The sequence below is a fragment of the Phyllostomus discolor genome, chromosome 2, assembly GCF_004126475.2.
Source record: "Phyllostomus discolor isolate MPI-MPIP mPhyDis1 chromosome 2, mPhyDis1.pri.v3, whole genome shotgun sequence".
NCBI lineage: Eukaryota > Metazoa > Chordata > Mammalia > Chiroptera > Phyllostomidae > Phyllostomus > Phyllostomus discolor.
In genome coordinates, this window is record NC_040904.2 from 166,429,161 (window position 1) to 166,448,780 (window position 19,620).

Sequence of the window (19,620 nt, forward strand, 5' to 3'; positions counted from 1 at the left end):
TACAATTTGGCTGTGATATCACAGAACTGATGAGGAAAGATATTTTTGTCTTCTGTAACACTTTTTAATTCCTGAGAGCCATGTCTGTAGAGCATTAGTAAAAATGGATGATAGTCCCCTAGCATCTAAAGAAAAGAGGATTATATTTTACCAGTGCCATTTTTTGATTAACCCAAGTAATGGTAGAAGAAAAACTAATTTGTTACGAGCTTCATGGCGAACAGCTTGTTTTCTTTTAAGTATATTTTATTGATTATGCTAATAGAGTTGTCCATTCTTTTTTCTCTTCTTTATCCCCCTCTGTCCGGTACCCCCATTCCTTCCAGCTTTCATTCCACGCCCCCCCCTGCCGCCCCCGCAGTTAGTTCATGTCCATGAGTCATACATATAAGTTCTTTGGCTTCTCCAATTTCTGTGCTATTCTTAACCTCCCCCTATTTTGTACCTATCAATTATGTGTCTTATTCCCTGTACCTTTTCCCCCATTCTCCCCATTCTCCCCCTTCTCTCCCTTCCCTGCTGATATCTCTCCATGTGATCTCTATTTCTGTGATTCTGTTCCTGTTCTAATTGTTTTGCTTAGTTTGTTTTTAGGTTCAGTTGTTGATAGTTGTGAGTTTGTTGTCATTTTACTGTTCATAGTTTTTATTTTCTCCTTTTTCTTAGATAAGTCCCTTTAATGTTTTATATAATAAGGGCTTGGTAATGATGGACTTCTTTAAGTTGACCTTATCTGGGAAGCACTTTGCCCTTCCATTCTAAATGATAGCTTTGCTGGAAAGAGTAATTTTGGACAATGTTCCTTGCCTTTCATGACTTGGAATATTTTTTCCAGCCCCTTCTTGCCTCCAAGGTTTCTTTTGAGAAATCATCTGATAGTCTTATGGGAACCCCTTTGTAGGTAATCTCTTCTTTTAAGATTCTCTCCTTATCTTTAATCTTTGGCAATTTAATTATAATGTGTCTTGGTGTGTTCCTCTTTGGGTCCAACTTCCTTGGGACTCTCTGAGCTTCCTGGACTTGTATGTCTATTTCCATCATCAGATTGGGGAAGTTCTCTTTCATTATTTTTCAAGTAAGCTTTAAATTTCTTGGTCTTCCTCTTCTCTTTCTGACACCCCTGTGATTTGGATGTTGGAATGTTTAAAGTTGTCCTGGAAGTTCCTAAGCCTCTCCTCATTTTTTTTGAATTCTTGTTTCTTTATTCTGTTCTAGTTTAATGTTTATTTCTTCCTTTTGTTCCAAATCATTTATTTGAGTCCCAGTTTCCTTCCCTTCCCTGTTGGTTCCCTGTATATTTTGCTTTATTTCATTTTGTATAGCCTTCACTTCTTTCTTAATTTCGCATCTGTACTCAGTCATTTCTGTGAGCATCCTGATTATCAGTGTTTTGAACTTTTGCATCTGATAGGTTGGCTATCTCCTTGTCACTTAGTTCTTCTTCTGGAGTTTTGATCTAGTCTTTCATTTGGGCCATATTTTTTTTGTCTTGGCACGCCTGTTATGTTGTAAGGGGTGGAGCCTTAGGTATTCACTAGGGTGAAGCCACCCACTTCGTTGCTTTGTGGCACTGTATGTAGGGGAGGGGTCCAGAGAGGGAACAATGCTGTTTGCTCAGCTCTCACCCTGCTTTCCAGAGCGCCCTGCTTTCCAGAGACTGGCAGTTCTCTCACCACCACAGCCTCCACAGGTTTTTATAGCCAGAGGTTCTCTGGCTTTATTTTCCCGATGCTGGAACTTGGGGTTGCGTGGTCTGTCTTGCTCCCCAGTTGTTCCTCCCCATTTATCCGCATGTGAATGTGGGACTGCCTGGTCTGCCCGCTGATGCCTTGCTTCATGTCCTGTCTGAATGTCCTCTCTGCCCTGGCTGTCTATCTCTGCCCCCCCTACCAGTCTGGATGAATGTTCCTTCTTTAACTCCTTGGTTGTTGGACTTCCATACCATTTGATTTTCTGGCAGTTCTGGTTGTTTTATGTTTTTAAATTGGTTGTTTCCTTCATTTGGTTGTGCCGGGAGGCAAAGTGTATATCTATTTATACCTTCATCTTGGCTGGAACTCTAGAACAGCTTATTTAAGAGCCTAGACCTGGTCAAATTTTGCTGTTCTACCCATCTTCTTGGTCTGGGTCCCAGCTGTGATTTGGTAATCATTATTCCAGAGTGTAAATAAGAACTGTCAGACCAAATCAAAAACAAATATTTCATGCCTACTATAATAATATCCTATAATCTTATGGTGAGGTTCAACTTATATATTATAAAACTTAACTACATTAATTGATACTATTCTGTGAGATAAATAGGACACGTATTATTGTCCCTATTTATATTTACATGAGTCTCAGAAATTAAGTGACTTACCCAAAGTTATGCTACTAGTAAATAGAAGAACTAAAACTTTATGCCAGGGCTTTTGTCCCAACCCCCACCCTTGCCCCAACCCACCTTTTTTTGACTTAAAAAAAAAAATCTGTATTACACATTGGTGTTCAGGTAGAGCGGAAGTTCTTTTGACAATAGAGTTGTGGTTGTGTATGTATGTGTGTTTTCTGACTTTCTTTTAGCCAATATTTATTTTTAAATACTGAGTGTTTATATGTGTAGTGCCCTAGTGCCAAATGTAAGGTTTCTCTTCTTGAATTTAGAGTTTCCCTGGGACAGAAGATAGAAACAGGTAAAGTTAGAGTGCAAGGTGTGTGTGTCTGAGTGCCCACTGAGCACAGCAATGGGGGGAGGTCCGGTGAAGTAAGTGATGATGACCTGCAAATGGTGAGGGGATGGTAATAACACACATGAGAAGAAGAAGTCACAAGATTACACTTGTAAGAAAGGGACTAACTTAAGGTAATAAGGAATCAAAATTGGGAGTCGGTAGTGTAGGTTAGTGGATAAGGGTAATTGATAATAAAGTCATGTCGCTTCATGATGGGGATGTGTTCTGAGAAATGTGTGTTATGTGATTTTGTCATGTGTGAACATCATAAAGTACACTTACACAAATCTAGATGGTGTAGCCTACTTACTACACACCTAGGCTATATGGTGTAGCCCATTGCTCTTGGGCTACAAGCTTGTACAGTGTACTACTATACTGAATTCTGTAGGCATTTGTAACACAATGTTAAGTATTTGTATATCTAAACATAGAAAAGGTACAATAAAAATACGTATAAAAGATCAAAGTGATACACCCATGTAGGACACTTACTGTGAATGGAGCTTGGAGGACTGGAAGTTTCTCTGGGTGAGTCAGCGAGTGGTGAGAGAATGTGAAGGCCTAGGGCATTACCATGCACTACTGTAAACTCTATAAACACTGAACACTTAGGCTGCACTAAATTTATAAATTTTTTTCTTTAATAATAACTTTAGCTTATTGTAACTTTTTTACTTTACTCTGTGTATATGAGGGGAAAGGATAGAATACTATCTCAAAATCAAATCCAGCATGTGGGGCATCCCAAGCAAATTGAGAGCTCCAGGACTGGCATTAGGAGAGAGGCTAAGGTTGATAAGATAAATGGGTGAGTTGTCTGCAGAGATCTAATGATTAAAGTGGAGTGGCTTGATAATGCTCTTTGAGAGGTTAGAGGATTGAACTGCAGGAATGTCTGGTGTTGAGAGAGAAGAATAGAGAAAAACCCATAATCAAACTATTTGTAAAACTGTAATCTGGAGACTAACGTGGTCTGACAGAGGTAGGGTTACCGTTTTGCTGTTTTACAGTGAAGCACTGGAAGTTCACTTAAACACTGTTTCCTAGGCACTAGGCATCATATCAGGAAAACAGTGTAGATCCAGGTAGTTGTGTGAGATAACTTATGAGATAACAGTTACTATGATGAGGAGATAGCCCCAAGTAGGTTCTCTGTGTCTTTAGACTTTTCAGGAATCAGGTTGCATTTTCAAGAGGGTACCTCAACCCAACCTTCACTCTAGAGAGTCATATGCACAGAAAAATAGGAAAGAAGAATAATGGACTAGAGGAACTTGAGAAAATGTGAGGATTTCTTTTAAAGGAGTAAAGGATTAGGTTGTTTATTGTCATTTAAGACATAAAAACTTTCTCTTTTTTTTAAGATTTTATCTAATTTTAGGAAGAGGGGAAGGGAGGGAGAAAGAGAGGTAGATAAACAGCGTGGTTGCCTCTTTCATACCCCCTACTGAGGACCTGGCTTGCAACCCAGGCATGTGCCCTGACTGGGAATTGAACCAGCAACCCTTTGGTTCACAGACTGGCACTCAATCCTCTGAGCCAGAGCAGCCAGGGCTAAGACATAAAAACTTTCTGAAAAAAATTTATTTATTTTTAATTATATTTTATTGTTTATGCTATTGAAAAAATATTTAAAGATTCTATTTATTTATTTTTAGAGAGGAGAAGGAAGGGAGAGAGGGGGAGAAATGTCAATGTGTGGTTGCTTCTCACGCACCTGCTACTGGCGACCTGGCCAGCAACCCAGGCATGTGCCCTGACTGAGAATCAAACCAGTGACCCTTTGGTTTGCAGGTGGGTGCTCAATCCACTGAGCCACACCAACCATGGCTGAAAAATGTTTTTTAAAAAAACGGTTTTTAGTATCCTAGTTGCACTGTGAAATTTGACTTTTTTTGCATTCTTGGACAGATGGAAGTTTTCCTAGGTATTGAGCTTACTGCCTTCATAGTCTCAGAATATAAAGATGAATGCTGATATGATAGAAATCAATACCCCATATTAAAAGTGATCAGTGTGTTCCATTTTTTACTGGGAGTCGAAGGAAATAATTTGAATAGGTTACTGAATTGCCTCCTCCCAGTTCTATTCTGTAGCATTTGAGTATATTTGCCTGTTTTGTCACATTGTTGAATCCATGGGCTTCTCTATGACTTCCTGGTCTCTTCCTGCCAGTTTTAATGCTATTACTTTAGTTTTGTTCTTAGTTTAAAGAAAGATCTTTGCAATAAATTTGTTGGTCTGGTTGCTTAGCAGCTTGCTGTGATAATGTAGCTTGGAACAGATACATTGCCATTAGAACATCTTGATTTCCGGCCCTGCTTCAGGTATATATTGCATCCAAGCTTGGAATTGAAAGCTTTTTTGCTGTTAGAGCAATCATCATACAAGTGAAAACGAATAATTCTGTAGCATTTAATAGAAAATATCTTTGTTTCTATATTCTTTCCTTTGTGGATTTTTTTCCTCTCCTGCCCTCATAGCATATGGTGCAATCTTATAAACATTGTAAAATCACTAAACCTTCATAAAAGATTTCTTCAGATTTTATTTAGAGCATAAAATAAGGACCTGGACTAGAATGTTGAAAGGGTGATTAGGCAAAACAGAAGAATCCTTTAATGGTATTTCTGAAAATGTTCAGTTTTTAAATGAAACTTGATTTTTTATTTCCTTGATAGTTTTCATAATAGCCAATTGATATCTTTCTTTCTTGACTGTTAAATGAAGATCTTATTTTCTCAAAGTGTTCCCAGTTAGTCTATTTGGAGCAGAACTGCTAGTAAGGACACCATTTTTAATGTAATATCAGCAGGTCTTTGGGGGGAAATATGAAGCCTGAAATTCACTATATAGAACACAGTAGCAAATTATTTTTCCTTTGCCCTTCTGACTGTGAAGGTGGTGTATTGTCTTCTTGATGCCAGAATGTGGTACAACATAAGCCTTTGCCTATACTTAGTATAAATTTATTAGACATAGTCCCTGCACACAGTCCAGCAGAGAGCCCTGCATTACAGAAATAATTCTTGTGCTGCTGAGCTGGCGATTTCCCCACTTAATCACTTGTGTGATGTCATCTGTGCTGTTGGTAGGAAATGTGCTGACCATGTCCTGCATTTTAAAAGGCAGATGCAACAGGGGTACTGGCTAAAAAAAAATTAAAAATAAACCTTAAGGTCTTCAAAGTCCAGAAGGATTAAAGTGGCAGAAGTGTTATTAATCAACAGGCTTGACTAAGAACCACATTTTGTATTTGGTCACCTAGTAATCAACTGGCATGCTTGGCCCTAATTGCTTTCCTCTCAGCTCCATAGTGATTGCAGAGTGGAGGAAAAGCAGTAGGCAGGAAGAGGATATTATATTTAAAGGTCTGAAACACTTTTCTAATTTTCAAATAAGTGTTAGACTTTCCAACTTTGTTTTTATAACAAGGATTACACAAAACATCAATTGTTGGCTTGTCATTCTTATGATGGTAGCTACAAATAAAAGAATCCAGATGTTAGTCACTGATGACTGTATTGGATTGCTACTGAAGCTTTTGTCTGGGGAGAAGGCATGACCCCTAACGTATATTTGATTTCTTGGCAGGAAGATGGATACCACGATGCTGAATTTGCGGAATCTGTTTGAGCAGCTTGTACGCCGGGTGGAGATTCTCAGTGAAGGAAATGAACTCCGTAAGTCATTCTGCGCTGCCCTGTGTGAAGAGAGAAAACACTTCAGAAAACAAATCTGAAGTGTGTTCCAACTTGAAAATCGTTTTTGATTTGGTTTACCTAAAAAGAAAGTGATGGTCACTTAATCATGGTCCAAGCTTAATGGACACTCATTCTAAGTGGTTACTTTTTTCTGTAGTTCTTAAATGGATTTTGTTCAGACTTTTTTTTATTGTCTGGGTTCTCATTTCCACTAATAGTTGCCAATTGCATTTTTGTACCATGAACTGGGCAATCTGCTGAATTTTCAAGGATGTTGCTTTTTTTCTTTAGTGAGTAGTTGTCCACAGTTTTTATCCTGGCCTTTCCCTGTATTCTGTAGAACATTTTCAGTTAAAGAGGAGAAAAATGTTACAACTTTTTTTTTGAAGAAGGGACTATTTATCTACTTCTACCTACTTAATATATTTGATGCTTAGTAATAAAGGATTGAAATGGATTGGAGACCTAGGGAGAAAATGAAGGCGGTGCTAAACAGTCGCCAGTGAAGTAGGTAAGTGAGAAAGGAAGGTGGGGCCAGCAGCACGGACTTAGGTGACCCATGGAAATGACTCTGTACCAGTTTCTGTTTGGTGTTGCCATCCTCTCCTACATCAGATTTTTATTAATACCTAATTTAGTAAGTGTTGCTCTTAAGTCAGCCTCATTGATATAAAAGTAATGTACAAACTGTCTTGAACTTAAAAAAAATCCCTACAGTATTTAGTATGGCATCTTGCTTATGCCATTCAATATTTCCTTTAATTTGATTGATGTTTTTAATAGCTCTTATCCACTTACAGGCCTTTCAAAACAATATTCTATTTTCTCTCTCTAATAGCTGTTGCATGACCCTGTCATCTGGTACCAGCTCAGTAACCTTGATGGCATACTAATTAGGCTTCTCTTTGAGATCATGTCATCTCAGAAGATGGATTACTTTGGAGTCTAGTGGGGAAGAGTATTGAATAAGAGATCTTAAAATTCAGGTTCATTTAGCAAATATTTAATGAGACTCTATCACAGGCTCTAGCACATGTTGAGTTGAGGGAAAGGGATGACTGAATGGCTTCATGGAGAAAAGTAGGGTTTCAGTTGAGTCTTAAATGTAGGGTAGGGTCCCACCAGACAGAGATGAAAGAGATCATTTAGAGTTGGGAACAGCCTGAGTGGAAGCAAGGTGGTGTGGGGTTTGAGGGGAATAGGATAAAAGGGGGAGTGACATCATCAGAGCTGTGCTTTTGGAAGCTTCCCCAGGCAGAAGTCATGAGGGTTGCTTCAGAGGTCGAGGCAGGAGACTGATAAGGACGTGGTTGCCATTGCTCAGGAAAGACGCAATAGGAGTCTCACCTACCTGGGATAGTTGTCGTGAAGGTGAAAATAAGGGGAAGTGGGTGGAAGAGACTGTGAGAATCTCTCAAAGAGGAGGCAGGTGATAGGGTGTGGGGCAGATAGAGGAATCTGAAGTCTGAAGTTCAATAGCTAGTGCTGCCTTTTAATGGTTATTTCTATGTGTGTTTATCTGTGAAATAGGCATTTAAATGTCTTTGTCTTTGTGGGAGTGCTGTGAAGATAACATGAGATACTAGTTGTGAAAGTACTTTGGAAGTAATTATGCAAAAACACATAAGATATTTATTTTTACAGATACTCATATTTTATAAGCAAATTTTTATCTTCCCATTGATTTCTGTTATAAAATCGGTATGTTTTGTCTCTCTTAAATCCCTAACTTGGAATGTTGGCTTTTTTTTCTCTTTTAAATATTTTATTGTTTATACTATTATAGTTGTCCTGATTTTTCCCTGCTTTGTCCCTTTCCACCTAGCCCCCCGATTCCTACAGTCAATCCCCACACCATTGTCCATGTCAGTCATGCATACATGTTCTTTGATTAATCCCTTCCCCTTCTTTCAGCCAATCCCCACCTTCCCCCTCTCCTCTTACAGCTATCAGTCTATTCCATGTTTCTGTGCCTCTGATTCTATTTTGGTCATTAGTCTAGTTTGTTCTTTAGATTCCACCTATAAGTGAGATCATAGGGTATTTGTCTTTCATTGACTGGCTTATTTCACTTAGCATAATAGTCTCTAGTTCTGTCCATAAAGTTGCATAAGTAAGAATTCCTTTTTTTTTTTTTTTAACTGTTTAGCATTCCATTGTGTAAATGTACCACAGCAACTTTTTTATCCACTCATCTACTGATGGGCACTTGGGCTGTTTCCAGCACTTGGCTATTGTACATAATGCTGCTATGAACATAGGAGTGGCATATATTCTTTCAAATCGTTATTTGAGGATTCTTAGGATATATTCCCAGAAGTGGAATCACTGGGTCAAAAAGCAATTCCATTTTTAATTTTTTGAGGAAATGCCATACTGTTTTCTAGAGTGGTTACACCAATCTGCATGCCTACCATTTTGGCAGGTGTGAGGTGATACCTCATTGTGTGTTTTTTTTTTTTTAATTTATTTATTTATATTTTTAAAAGATTTTACTTTTTAAAGCCCTGGCTGGTGTAGCTCAGTGGATTGAGCTTGGGCTGTGAACCAAAGCATCACAGGTTCGATTCCCAGTCAGAGCACATGCCTGGGTTGCAGGCCACAGCCCCCAGCAACCGCACATTGATGTTTCTCCCCGTCCCTCCCTCCCTCCCTCCCTCCCTCCCTTCCTCCCTTTCTCTCTCTCTCTCTCTCTCTCCCCCTCCCTCTCTCTCCCTCTCCCTTTCCCTCTCCCTCCCTTCCTTCTTTAAAAATAAAATAAATAAAATCTTAAAAAAAAAGATTTTACTTTTTAGAGAGGGGAAGGGAGGGAGAAAGAAGAGAGAAACATCAGTGTGTGAGAGAAACATCAATTGGTTACCTCTCAACACCTCCCAAATGGGCACTTGGCTTGCAACCCAGGTATATGCCCTGACCAGGAATTGAACCAGTGACCTTTGGGTTCGTGGGAGGGTGCCCAACTCACTGAGCCATACTAGTCAGGGCTCATTGTGGTTTTAATTTGCACCTCTCTGATGGCTAGTAAGTTGAGCATTTTTTCATATGTCTCTGGGCCATCTGTATTTCCTCCTTGGAGAAGTATTCAGGTCCTTTGCCCATTTTTTAATTGGATTGTCTTTCTGGTGTTGAGTCATATGAGTCTTTTATATATTTTGGAGGTGAAGCCCTTGTCTGATGTATCAGAGGCAAATATATTCTATACAGCGGGTTTTCTTTTCATTTTGATGATGGTATCGTTAGCTGTACAGAAGCTTTTTAATTTGATGTAGTCCCATTTAGTTATTTTTGCCTTTGTTTCCCATGCTCTAGGAGATATATTGGCAAAAATATTGCTATGTGGGATATCTGAAATTTTACTGCCTATGTTTTCCTCTAGGATTTTTATGGTATTGTGACTTATATTTAAGTCTTTTATCCATTTTGAGTTTATTCTGGTGTATGGTGTAGTTTGTAGTCTAGTTTCATTTGTTCGCAAGTACTAGTCCAGTTCTCCCAACACCATTTATTGAAAAGACTGTCTTTACTCCATTGTATTCTTGCCTCCTTTATCAAATATTAATTGAACATAAAGGTATGAGTTTATTTCTGGGCTGTCTATGCTGTTCCATTGATCTATGTGTCTGTTCTCATGCCAGTACCAGACTTTTTGATTACAGTGGCCTTGTAGTAGAGTTTAATATCAGGTATTGTGATCCCTCTTTGTTTTTTTTTTTTTTTTTTTTTTTTTAAGATTTTATTTATTTATTTTTAGAGGGGGAAGGGAGGGAGAGAGAGAGAGAAACATCAATGTGCGGTTGCTGGGGACTGTGGCCTGCAACCCAGGCATGTTCCCAGACTGGGGATCGAACCTATGATGCTTTGGTTCTCAGCCCGAGCTCAATCCACTGAGCTACGCCAGCCAGGCCAACTTTGTTCTTCTTTCTCAGGATTGCTGAAGCTATTTGGGGTCTTTTGTGGTTCCATATGAATTTTTGGAATATATGTTCTGGGTCTGTGAAATATGCCATTGGTATTTTAATAGGAATTGCATTGAATCTCTAGATTTCTTTGGGTAGTATGGACATTTTAATGATGATATTTCTTCCAATCCATGAACATGGTATATGCTTCCACTTGTAGCTTTCTCAGTTTCTTTAGTGTCCTATAGTTTTCTGAGTACAGGTCTTTTATCTGTTTGGTTGAATTTATTCCTAGGTATCTTAATTTTTTTGTTGCAGTAGAGAATGGGATTGTTTTCTTAGTTTCTCTTTCTGATAGTTCATTATTGGTGTATAAAAATGCCATCGATTTCTGAGTATTGATTTTGTATCCTGCTACTTTGTTGTATTCATTTATTAGGTCTGACAGTTTTTTGGTTAGAGCCTATAGGGTTATCTGTGTACAATATCATGTCATCTATGAATAATGACAGTTTTACTCTCCTCCTTCCAATTTGGATGCCTTTTATTCTTCTTGTCTGTTTACTGTGGCTAGGACTTCCAGTACTATGTTGAATAATAGCGGTGAAAGCAGACACCCCTGTCTTGGTCCTAATCTTAAGGGAAACTCTTTTAGTTTTTTGCCCATTGAATATGATGTTGGCTGTAGGTTTTTTCTATATTGCCCTTATTATGATGAGGTATATTGCATCTATTCCCACTTTGCTGAGAGCTTTTATCATAAATGGGTGCTGGATTTTATCAAATGCTTTTTCTACATCTATTGATATAATCATGTGATTTTTTTAAAATGGTTATTTTTTTTATTAAATTCTTGGTTTAATGCTTTTTTTAAAGATTTTATTTTTATTTATTTTTAGGGAGGGAAGGGAAAGAGATAGATAGATAGAGAGAGAGAGAAAGAGAGAGAGAGAGAGAGAAACATCAGTGTGCGGTTGCTGGGGGTTATGGCCTGCAACCCAGGAATGTACCCTGGCTGGGAATCAAACCTGGGACACTTTGGTTCCTAGCCTGCGCTCAATCCACTGAGCTACGCCAGCCAGGGCCTTAATCATGTGATTTTTATCTTTCATTTTGTTCATGTGCTGTATCATATTTATTGATTTGCAAATATTGTACCAACCTTGGATCCCTTGATAAATCCCACTTGATCATGGCGTATGATCTTTTTAATGTTTTGCTGGATCTGTTTTGTTAATATTTTGTTGATTTTAGCATCTGTGTTCATCGGGAATATTGGCCTATAGTTTCGTTTCTTTATTGTGCTTTACCTGAATTTGAATACTGGCCTCGTAAAAAGAGCTTGGAAGTCTTCCCTCTACTTGAATTTTTTGGAATAGTTTGAGAAGGGTAGGTGTTTTGCTCTGAATGATTGGTTAAATCTATCTATGAAGCCATCTGGTTCAAGACTTTTGTTTGCTGGGTTTTTTGATTACTGTTTCAATTTCACTAGTTGTTATCAGTCTATTCAGGTTTTCTGCTTATACCTATTCAGTTTTGGAAGATTGTGTGTTTATAGAAATTTATCCACTCCTCCCAGGTTGTCCAATTTCTTGGCATATAGTTATTCATAGTATTTTCTTTAATTCTACGTATTAATGTGGTATCAGTTGTTACTTCTCTTTCATTTCTGATTTTATTAATTTGGGTCCTCTCTATTTTTCTTGATGAGTCCTATTAAAGGTTCTCATTTTGAAGATTTTATTTATTCATTTTTAGGGAGAGGGAAAGGAGGAAGAAAAATATCAAATGTGCAAGAGATACCTCTTGATAGGCTGCCTCTCACACACCCACAATTGGGGATCTGGCCCCCAACCCAGGCATGTGCCCTGACTGGGATTGAACCAGGAACCTTTCATTTCTCAGGCTTGCACTCAATCCACAGACCATTCCAGCCAAGGCAGAGGTTTATTATTTTTATTTGTTTTCAAAAAAACAGCTTCTGATTCATTGATCTTTTGAATTTTTTTAGAGAGAGGGGAAGGGAGAGAGAAAGAGAGAGGGGAAGGGAGAGAGAAAGAGATAGGGAAACATCTATGTGTGGTTGCCTCTTGTGTGCCCCCTCCTGGGACCTGGCCCACAACCCAGGCATGTGCCCCACTTGGGAATCAAACCAGTGACCATTTGCTTTGCAATCCAGCAATCAGTCCACGGAGCCACACCAGCCAGGGCCTATGTCACTTATTTTCACTCTGATCTTGATTATTTCCTTCCTTTTACTCACTCTGGACTTTGCTGTTGTTTTGCAGGTTCTTTTAGGTGTAGGGTTAGAATGTTTTGAGACTTTTCTGTCTTTTTGAGGTAGGCCTGTAATGCTATGAACTTTCAGGAATGCTTTTGCTGTGTCCCATAGGTTTTGGGTTGTTATGTGTTCATTTTTCATTTATTTCCAGGTACTTTCTGATTTCTTCCTTGACCTCATTGATGAGCTATTCATTATTTAATAACATGCTACTTAGCCTCTATGTGTTTGAATGTTTTGGAGTTCTTTTTTATTGAGGTTGATTTCTACTTACATGCTGTTGGAAACTGAGAAAATGCTTGATTTGATTTCAGTTTTCTTGAATTTGTTAAGGTTTATTTTGTGTCTTACCATGGATCTTTGAGAATGATCCATGTGTATCTGAAAAGAATGTGTATTCTGCTGCTTTGAGATGAAATGTTTTGTAAATATCAATTAAGTCCATTTGATCTAGTGTGTTGTTTAAGGTTGCTGTTTTCTTGTTGATTTTTTGTCTGGAAGATCTACCCATTGGTGACAGTGGGGTGTTATAATACCCTACAGTGACTGTGTTGCCATCTTCTCTTAGGTCCACCAAAAGGTTTTCTCACCTTTATGTATTTAGGTGCTCCCATATTGGGCGCATACATGTTTGTAAGGGTTATATCCTCTTGTTGGAGTAATCCCTTTGGTATTGTGTAGTGAACTTCTTTGTCTCTTGTTATGGCCTTTGTTTTGAAGCCTATTTTGCCAGATGTTAGTATTGTTACTCCAGCTTTTTTTAAATCTACATTTGCATGGAATATTTTTTTTCCAATCTTTCACTTTTCAGCCTGTGTAAATCTTTTGTTCTGAGATGGGTCTCTTGATACAACATATATATGGGCTGTCTTTTCTTATCCATTCTATTACCCTCTGTTTTTTGATTGGAACATTTACTCCATTTACATTTAAGGTTATCACTTATAGGTACTCGTTCATTACCATTTTATTCCTTTATAGTTATGTTCCTCTTTCTATTTCTTTTTCTTAAAACAGTCCCTTTAACATCTCATGCAATGCTGGTTTGGTGTTAATGTACTCCTTTAACTGTTTTTGTTTGGGAACCTCTTTATTTTGACTTCAATTTTAAATAATAGCTTTAAATGAAAGAGTAGTCTTAGTTGCAGATCCTTGCTTTTCATTACTCTGAACACTTCATGCCAGTCCCTTCTGGCCTGCAGTGTTCCCGTTGAGAAATCAGCTGACAGTCTTATTGGAACTCCCTTGTAGGTAACTGGCTGTTTCTTTAAGATTCTCTTCTTTGTCTTTAAACTTTGCCATTTTAATTATGATGTATCTTGGTATGGGTCTCTTTTGGTTCATCTTGATTGGGACTCTGTGCTTCCTGAACTTGTGTGACTTTTCCTTCACCAAGTTAGGGGAGTTTCTGTCATCATTTATTCAAACAGGTTTTCTACCCCTAGCTCACTTTCTTCTCTTTCTGGTAGCCCTATGATATGGATATAATTTTATTTCATGTTGTCCCAAAGTTCTCTTAAATCATCCTCATTCTTTTTAAGTCTTTTTTTCTTTTAGTTGCTCTGATTGGGTGTTTTTTTCTACCTTGTCTTCCAAATTGCCAGTGCAGCTCTCTGCTTCATCTAGCCTGCTTTTAATTCCTTTTAGTGTATTCTTCATTTCAGATATTGTATTCTTAATTTCCAACTGGTTCTTATTCAGATTTTCTGTGTCCTTTTTCGTGTTGATGTAGTTCCCACTAGGTTCCTTATAATTCTTGCTAAGGTCCTTTAGCACCCTTATAACTATTACTTTGAACTCTGATAAATTGATTGCCTCAATTGCATTTAGTTCTTTTTCTGGGGATTCCTTACCACCCCCCCCCTTTTTTTTTTTTTTAAGATTATTTATGTATTTTTGGAGAGAGGGGAAGGGAGGGAGAAAGAGAGGAAGAGAAACATCAATGTGTGGTTGCCTTTCAGGCACCCCCCCTACTGGAGACCTGGCCCACAACCCAGGCATGTGCTCTGACTAGGAATCGAGCCAATAACTCTTTGGTTTGCAGGCCAGCACTCAGCCCACTGAGCCACACCAGCCAGGGCAGGATTTTTTGTTTTCTGTTTTTCTTTTTTTAAGTTTAATCTTTGTTGTATTTTTTTTCTCATTACCATTTAGTCCCCTTTAATCCCTCTCCCCTCAGCATTCACCGCATGATTCCTCCTTTTCTTTCATTGGGGATTGTTTCTTTGTCTCCCCATTTTAGCTTACTCTGTTTCTATGTATTTGATAGATCTGCTTTGATTCCCTGTCTTCCTGGGGTGGCCTTATGGGGTAAGAGTTATGTGGGACTCAGTGGTCCAGTCTCCTTGATCTCCTGAGCTTGTGCTCCAGGAATGTCCCTTTTGTGGGTTATGTGGGCTCTCTTGTTGTATTTGGGTCCTGATTGTTGTTGGCCTCTTTGTTGGTGGGATCCTCCGTCCAGCTGCCTAACTGCACATTTCAACTCCCACCATGTCTTGTATGCTGTTGTACAGGTGCTAACTGAACAAAACAAAACAACACAAAAAAACAGAACCAAAAGAAGCCAAAAAACAAAAACCAGATCCCAAACAAACAGCAAAATCCTTGACAGAAGAACAAAGAATAACAAAAGTAGAAAGAGAAATAGAATAGTAAGAGAAGATAAAGAGGAAGAGTTAAGGAATAGAAAGAGGAAGTCACCAAAAAAAAGAGCAAAGAAGGAGAAAGACTAAAATAACAAGGAAAGAAGAAAAAAATGGAGTAAGAAAGGGAAGAGTAAAATAGGAAATATGAAAGAAAAATAAGAAAAGAAAAATTGAAGAAAAAAATAATATAAAAGAACAAAGTAGAATTTTTGCCTCCTGGGTTCTCCTTTTGTATACGGCTCTTGACATCTGAAGCTGCTGTAAGCCAATGTCAGATGCTGTCCATGTCAAGCCTTGGCAGCCAGTTCGAAGCCACAAGCAATCCCAGTTTGTAGCTGTCTCTTCCAGGCTTCACTGGGCCCAGGATGGGTGTCACTGTGCTGTAAGTCAGGCTTTTATCAGCATAGGGCCTTGGGGTGGGTCAGCAAAGGCACTGTAGGCTCTGCCTCCACCTTACTCTGCCTGCTGTCGGTCTTAGTCTAGCCACTGACCCCGCTATCTCTAAGAGGGGTTCTGGTCGAATCAGAAAAATGGACCCCTGGATTTTATGTGGGAGGTGCCACTCAGACTTCAGGGAAGGTGGTGGGTGTGTTCCCCTATCCTGTACCACATGTTTGAGTCTGTCCCAGATTATTTCCCTGAACTTGGCAGGGTAGAGCCCCTAGTGGGAAAGTGAATTGGGGCCTCCAGAGCCCAGAGTATAGGTCTGCTGGACCAGGAGGGTGTTTCTATGGCTCTCCTGTCAGGGGAAAGCATCAGTCTGGTTCCCAAGAAAGTGTATGGGATGGCTGCATCCCTAAAGCCAGTCTGACATCCCCTGAGTCTGTCCATGTTGCTGTCTCTTCAGCAGGGGTTAAAATATAAGGTGGGGCAAAGTAAGGGGGAAAAAAAGACCCAGGGGAGAGGAGGTGGCAAGCATGATTCCAGGGGGTAAGGCAAGTGTTTTCCTACAGGGTGGCGTAATTGTTTTTTTCCCTGGGACAGACGTGCTCTTTTCAAGAAAAATGGCTGTTGTGGTATTGAAGTATGTTCCAGCACAGGGAACCCAGCAGCCAGTGGCCCACACCTCTCCCCAAAGCCTCCTACTCCAGACTCTCCTAAGGTGACTCCAGTCTGCGCCACCCTCCCTTAGCCCAAGCCTGAGGTGAATGGCTGTGAATGAGGAACGTGTGCTTTGGCCCCTTGGGGGAAAAAAATGGGGGTGCGGAGTGCAGGGAGCTTTGTCTCCAGCTGCCTCTGTCCTTGGCAGATAAAAACCCTCTGGCCTTTCACCACCGGATTCTATGTGGGTGGCTGACCCTGGCACTGGGGTTCTGCTTGGGAGCCCAGTCTGGGGTCCAGGCTTCACTTTTCTCAGGGGGAAGCTCCCATAGCTGTGCCTTACTTTGGGCTGCTGCCCGTGGTAGCAGTGCCAGTCCCTTTCGAGTCCCACCCTTCCTGTCGGTCTCGTGGTGGTATTTGTCCTTGGTTAAGAGTCTCCTCCTCAAGAAGTCTTTGGTTTATTTTGGGTTGCTATTCCCCTCTTTATTTCCAGTTTGGTTCTGGGAGGTGGTGTGAGATAGATCCTCCTACTCCGCCGTTGTCATACCTCCCCATTATGCTCACTTTTGAGGACAAAGAGGCCCAGTGTTTTCTAGACTCCAGAAATCTCCTATCTGCAACCACCCAGTCTCAGCCGTATTTTTTGACCCTAGGAAATCCTCCCTTGCCCAGGCATCCCTACCCTTTACTCTTGAGTTTCACCATAATAACTTCATTCCTCCTTCTCCTTTTTATATAGTCTTTTTTAAAGCTGAGTTCAAGGTTACTGAAAGATCAAAGTGAAGGTTAACATCTACATAAAATGACTTAAATAGCATTAGGTATTTTGTTATCTTTGTTTTTCCAAGTCTACATGATTTTTATCTTTTATTTTTTATGAGCTACCTGAACTTTATATTATTGGTCTGTCAAAGAGGAATAAATATAATAATATTTATGAGGTGCCTATTGTATGCCAACACCATGCTGGGTTTGTACTATGCTATATACAGTAGGCCATACTGAAGTGCATGTGATATGGTGCCTGTCTTCAAGAAGATTATGGAATTTAAGTTTTAGAGACAGAATTTTTTCTCATGAAACAAGATGATACAAGTATCAGAATATATGCTTGTGGGAAGTAGAGAAAAATTTAATGCGGAACAAACAAATTAGGAAAGGATTCATAAAGCAGATGCAACTAGAAAAATGGGTACATGAAGAGTAGGTAGGGTGTTCCATTTGGAGTGCATAAGTGGGAAGGCAGCAGTGAGCATGGGTCTGTTCTGGGAGCCGGGACAGACTGGGTTAGCTACAAAGAAGGTGTTGCGGTGGAGTGGTTGGAGTAGGTTTGGTTAGATCGGTAAGGTGGGCTTGGATCCCTGGAGTTTAAACTTGATCTGAACAGCAATTCCACATCCCTTCTTTTAGTGAATATTTATTTGCTTATTTAAATATATTTTTTTTATTTTTAGATGGGAAGGGAGAGAGAAAAAGAGGGAGAGAAACATCAGTGTGTGGTTGCCTCTTGTGCGCACCTCACTGGGGACCTGTCCTGCAACCCAGGCATGTGCCCTGACTGAGAATTTAACCTGTGATCCTTTGCTTCCCAGGCTGGTGCTCAATCCACTGAGCCACACCACACCAGCCAGGACTCCTTGAATATTTAAATGCTGGCCATGTGTCAGGCAGAGTGCAAGGTCCTGGGGGTAAAAGAGCAAAAGAGACACAGGGTCATTGCCCTTAAGAAGCTTAGAGGATAGTGGGGAAGATAAAGGGCCCAGGAGCAAAGGCCCTAGGAGGAGTGAGCTGAGAAAACAAGATTTCTGGAACTACTTTAATCTGTTTGCTGAATTATGAACCAAATTCTGGTGTGTGTGTGTGTGTGTGTGTGCGTGCGCGTGCATGTATATGTGTGTGTGATTATTTATGAATCAAAGATTATCCTCAATTCATTTTTTAAATCCTCACCCAAGGATATGTTTATTGATTTTAGAGTAGGGGTGTCCAACCTGTGGCCCATGGGCTGCATGCGGCTCAGGATGGCTATGAATATGGCTCAACACAAAATCATAATCATACTTAAAACATTATGAGATTTTGGGGAGATTACATGTTGCAATGTATTTAATGTGTGGCTCAAGACAACTCTTCTTTCAATGTGACCCAGAGACTCCAAAAGGTTAGACACCCCTGTTGTAGAGAGAGAGGAAGGGAAAGAGAAACATCATTGTGAGAGAGAAACATTGATTGGTTGCCTCTCATATATGCTCCAACAGGGGATTACCCACAATCTAGGTACGTGCCCTGACTGGGGATTGAACCCACAACCTTTTGGTACATGGGATGATGTTCCAACCAACTGAGCCACCTGACCAAGGCTCAATTTGTTTCAGGAAAATTTTTTCTCCTTTCTGTTAGTTTCATTTTATAATGTAATATGTATGATGAGGTCTGTCTGGAAAAAGTCCAGCCATTGTTAATACAATGAGAACGGTTTGCTCAACATCCATGTAACCTGGCAGCCAAGGAGAGTAGACTGGAATGTACATGCGTGAACAATGATGACTTCACTATACTAGTCAGTGGGCAGTAGATGCCATCGATTGAGCACGTGTACTGTGTGGCCATCACATTCAAAATGACTGAGCTTGTAAAGCAATGAATAAGCATTAAGCTTAAACATTCCTCCATGGAAACTTATTTGGATGATGGAGAAGGCTGCAGCTGTGGATAACTGGTGATTGGCAACTTCATAATGACAAATTGCCTGCTCGCGCATCAACATCTTGCGCAGAGGTTTTAGGCAAAACATCAATCACCCGGTTGACTCAGCCACCCTACAGCCTAGATTTGGCACCCTGTGACTTCTGACTTTTCCCAAAACTAAAATCACCTTTGAAAGGGAAGTATTTCAGACCATCAGTGAAATTCAGGAAAATATCACAGGGCAGTTGATGGCAATTTGGAGAACTGTGTGAGGTTCCAAGGTGCCTACTTTGAAGGGAACTGAGGTGTCATTGTCCTGTGTACAATGTTTCTTGTATTTTGAGTCTTCTTCAATAAATGTCCTTTTCATAGTATGTGGCTGAATACTTTCTGGACCGACCTCGCTCGTACATAACTTTTTAAGGAGATAGTTTGAATTCATTAAATCTTTTGGTGCTTGTTTCGGCAGCACATATACTAAAATTGGAATGATATGCAGAAGACTAGCATGGCCTCTGCACAAGGATGACATGCAAATTCATGAAGCGTTCCATATTTTTTAAAAAATTAAAAAACTCTTGAATGTTTACTTCATGACAGAGGCTAGTACCATGTCAAATTGTAATTCACAAACTGGCAAAAAAA

At 39.7% G+C, this 19,620-nt stretch overlaps 1 protein-coding gene and 1 non-coding gene across 6 annotated transcripts in view; both read left to right on the forward strand.

Moving 5' to 3' along the window:
* RACGAP1 (Rac GTPase activating protein 1) overlaps positions 1-19,620 on the forward strand; it is a 42,577-nt gene that overhangs the window by 8,067 nt on the left and 14,890 nt on the right. For 3 of the 5 annotated variants that reach the window (XM_036019045.1, XM_028531770.2, XM_036019044.1), the window contains exon 2: positions 6,312-6,400. In XM_036019045.1, the coding sequence (XP_035874938.1) occupies positions 6,316-6,400 (85 nt within the window). In that variant the 5' untranslated portion in view covers positions 6,312-6,315. The remainder of the gene's footprint in view (positions 1-6,311; positions 6,401-19,620) is intronic. The other 2 variants (XM_036019047.1, XM_036019046.1) reach the window with 1 other exon arrangement.
* Positions 19,429-19,535, forward strand: LOC114514199. Its single transcript, XR_003685935.1, has one exon. It is a non-coding gene; the product is annotated as a U6 spliceosomal RNA (small nuclear RNA).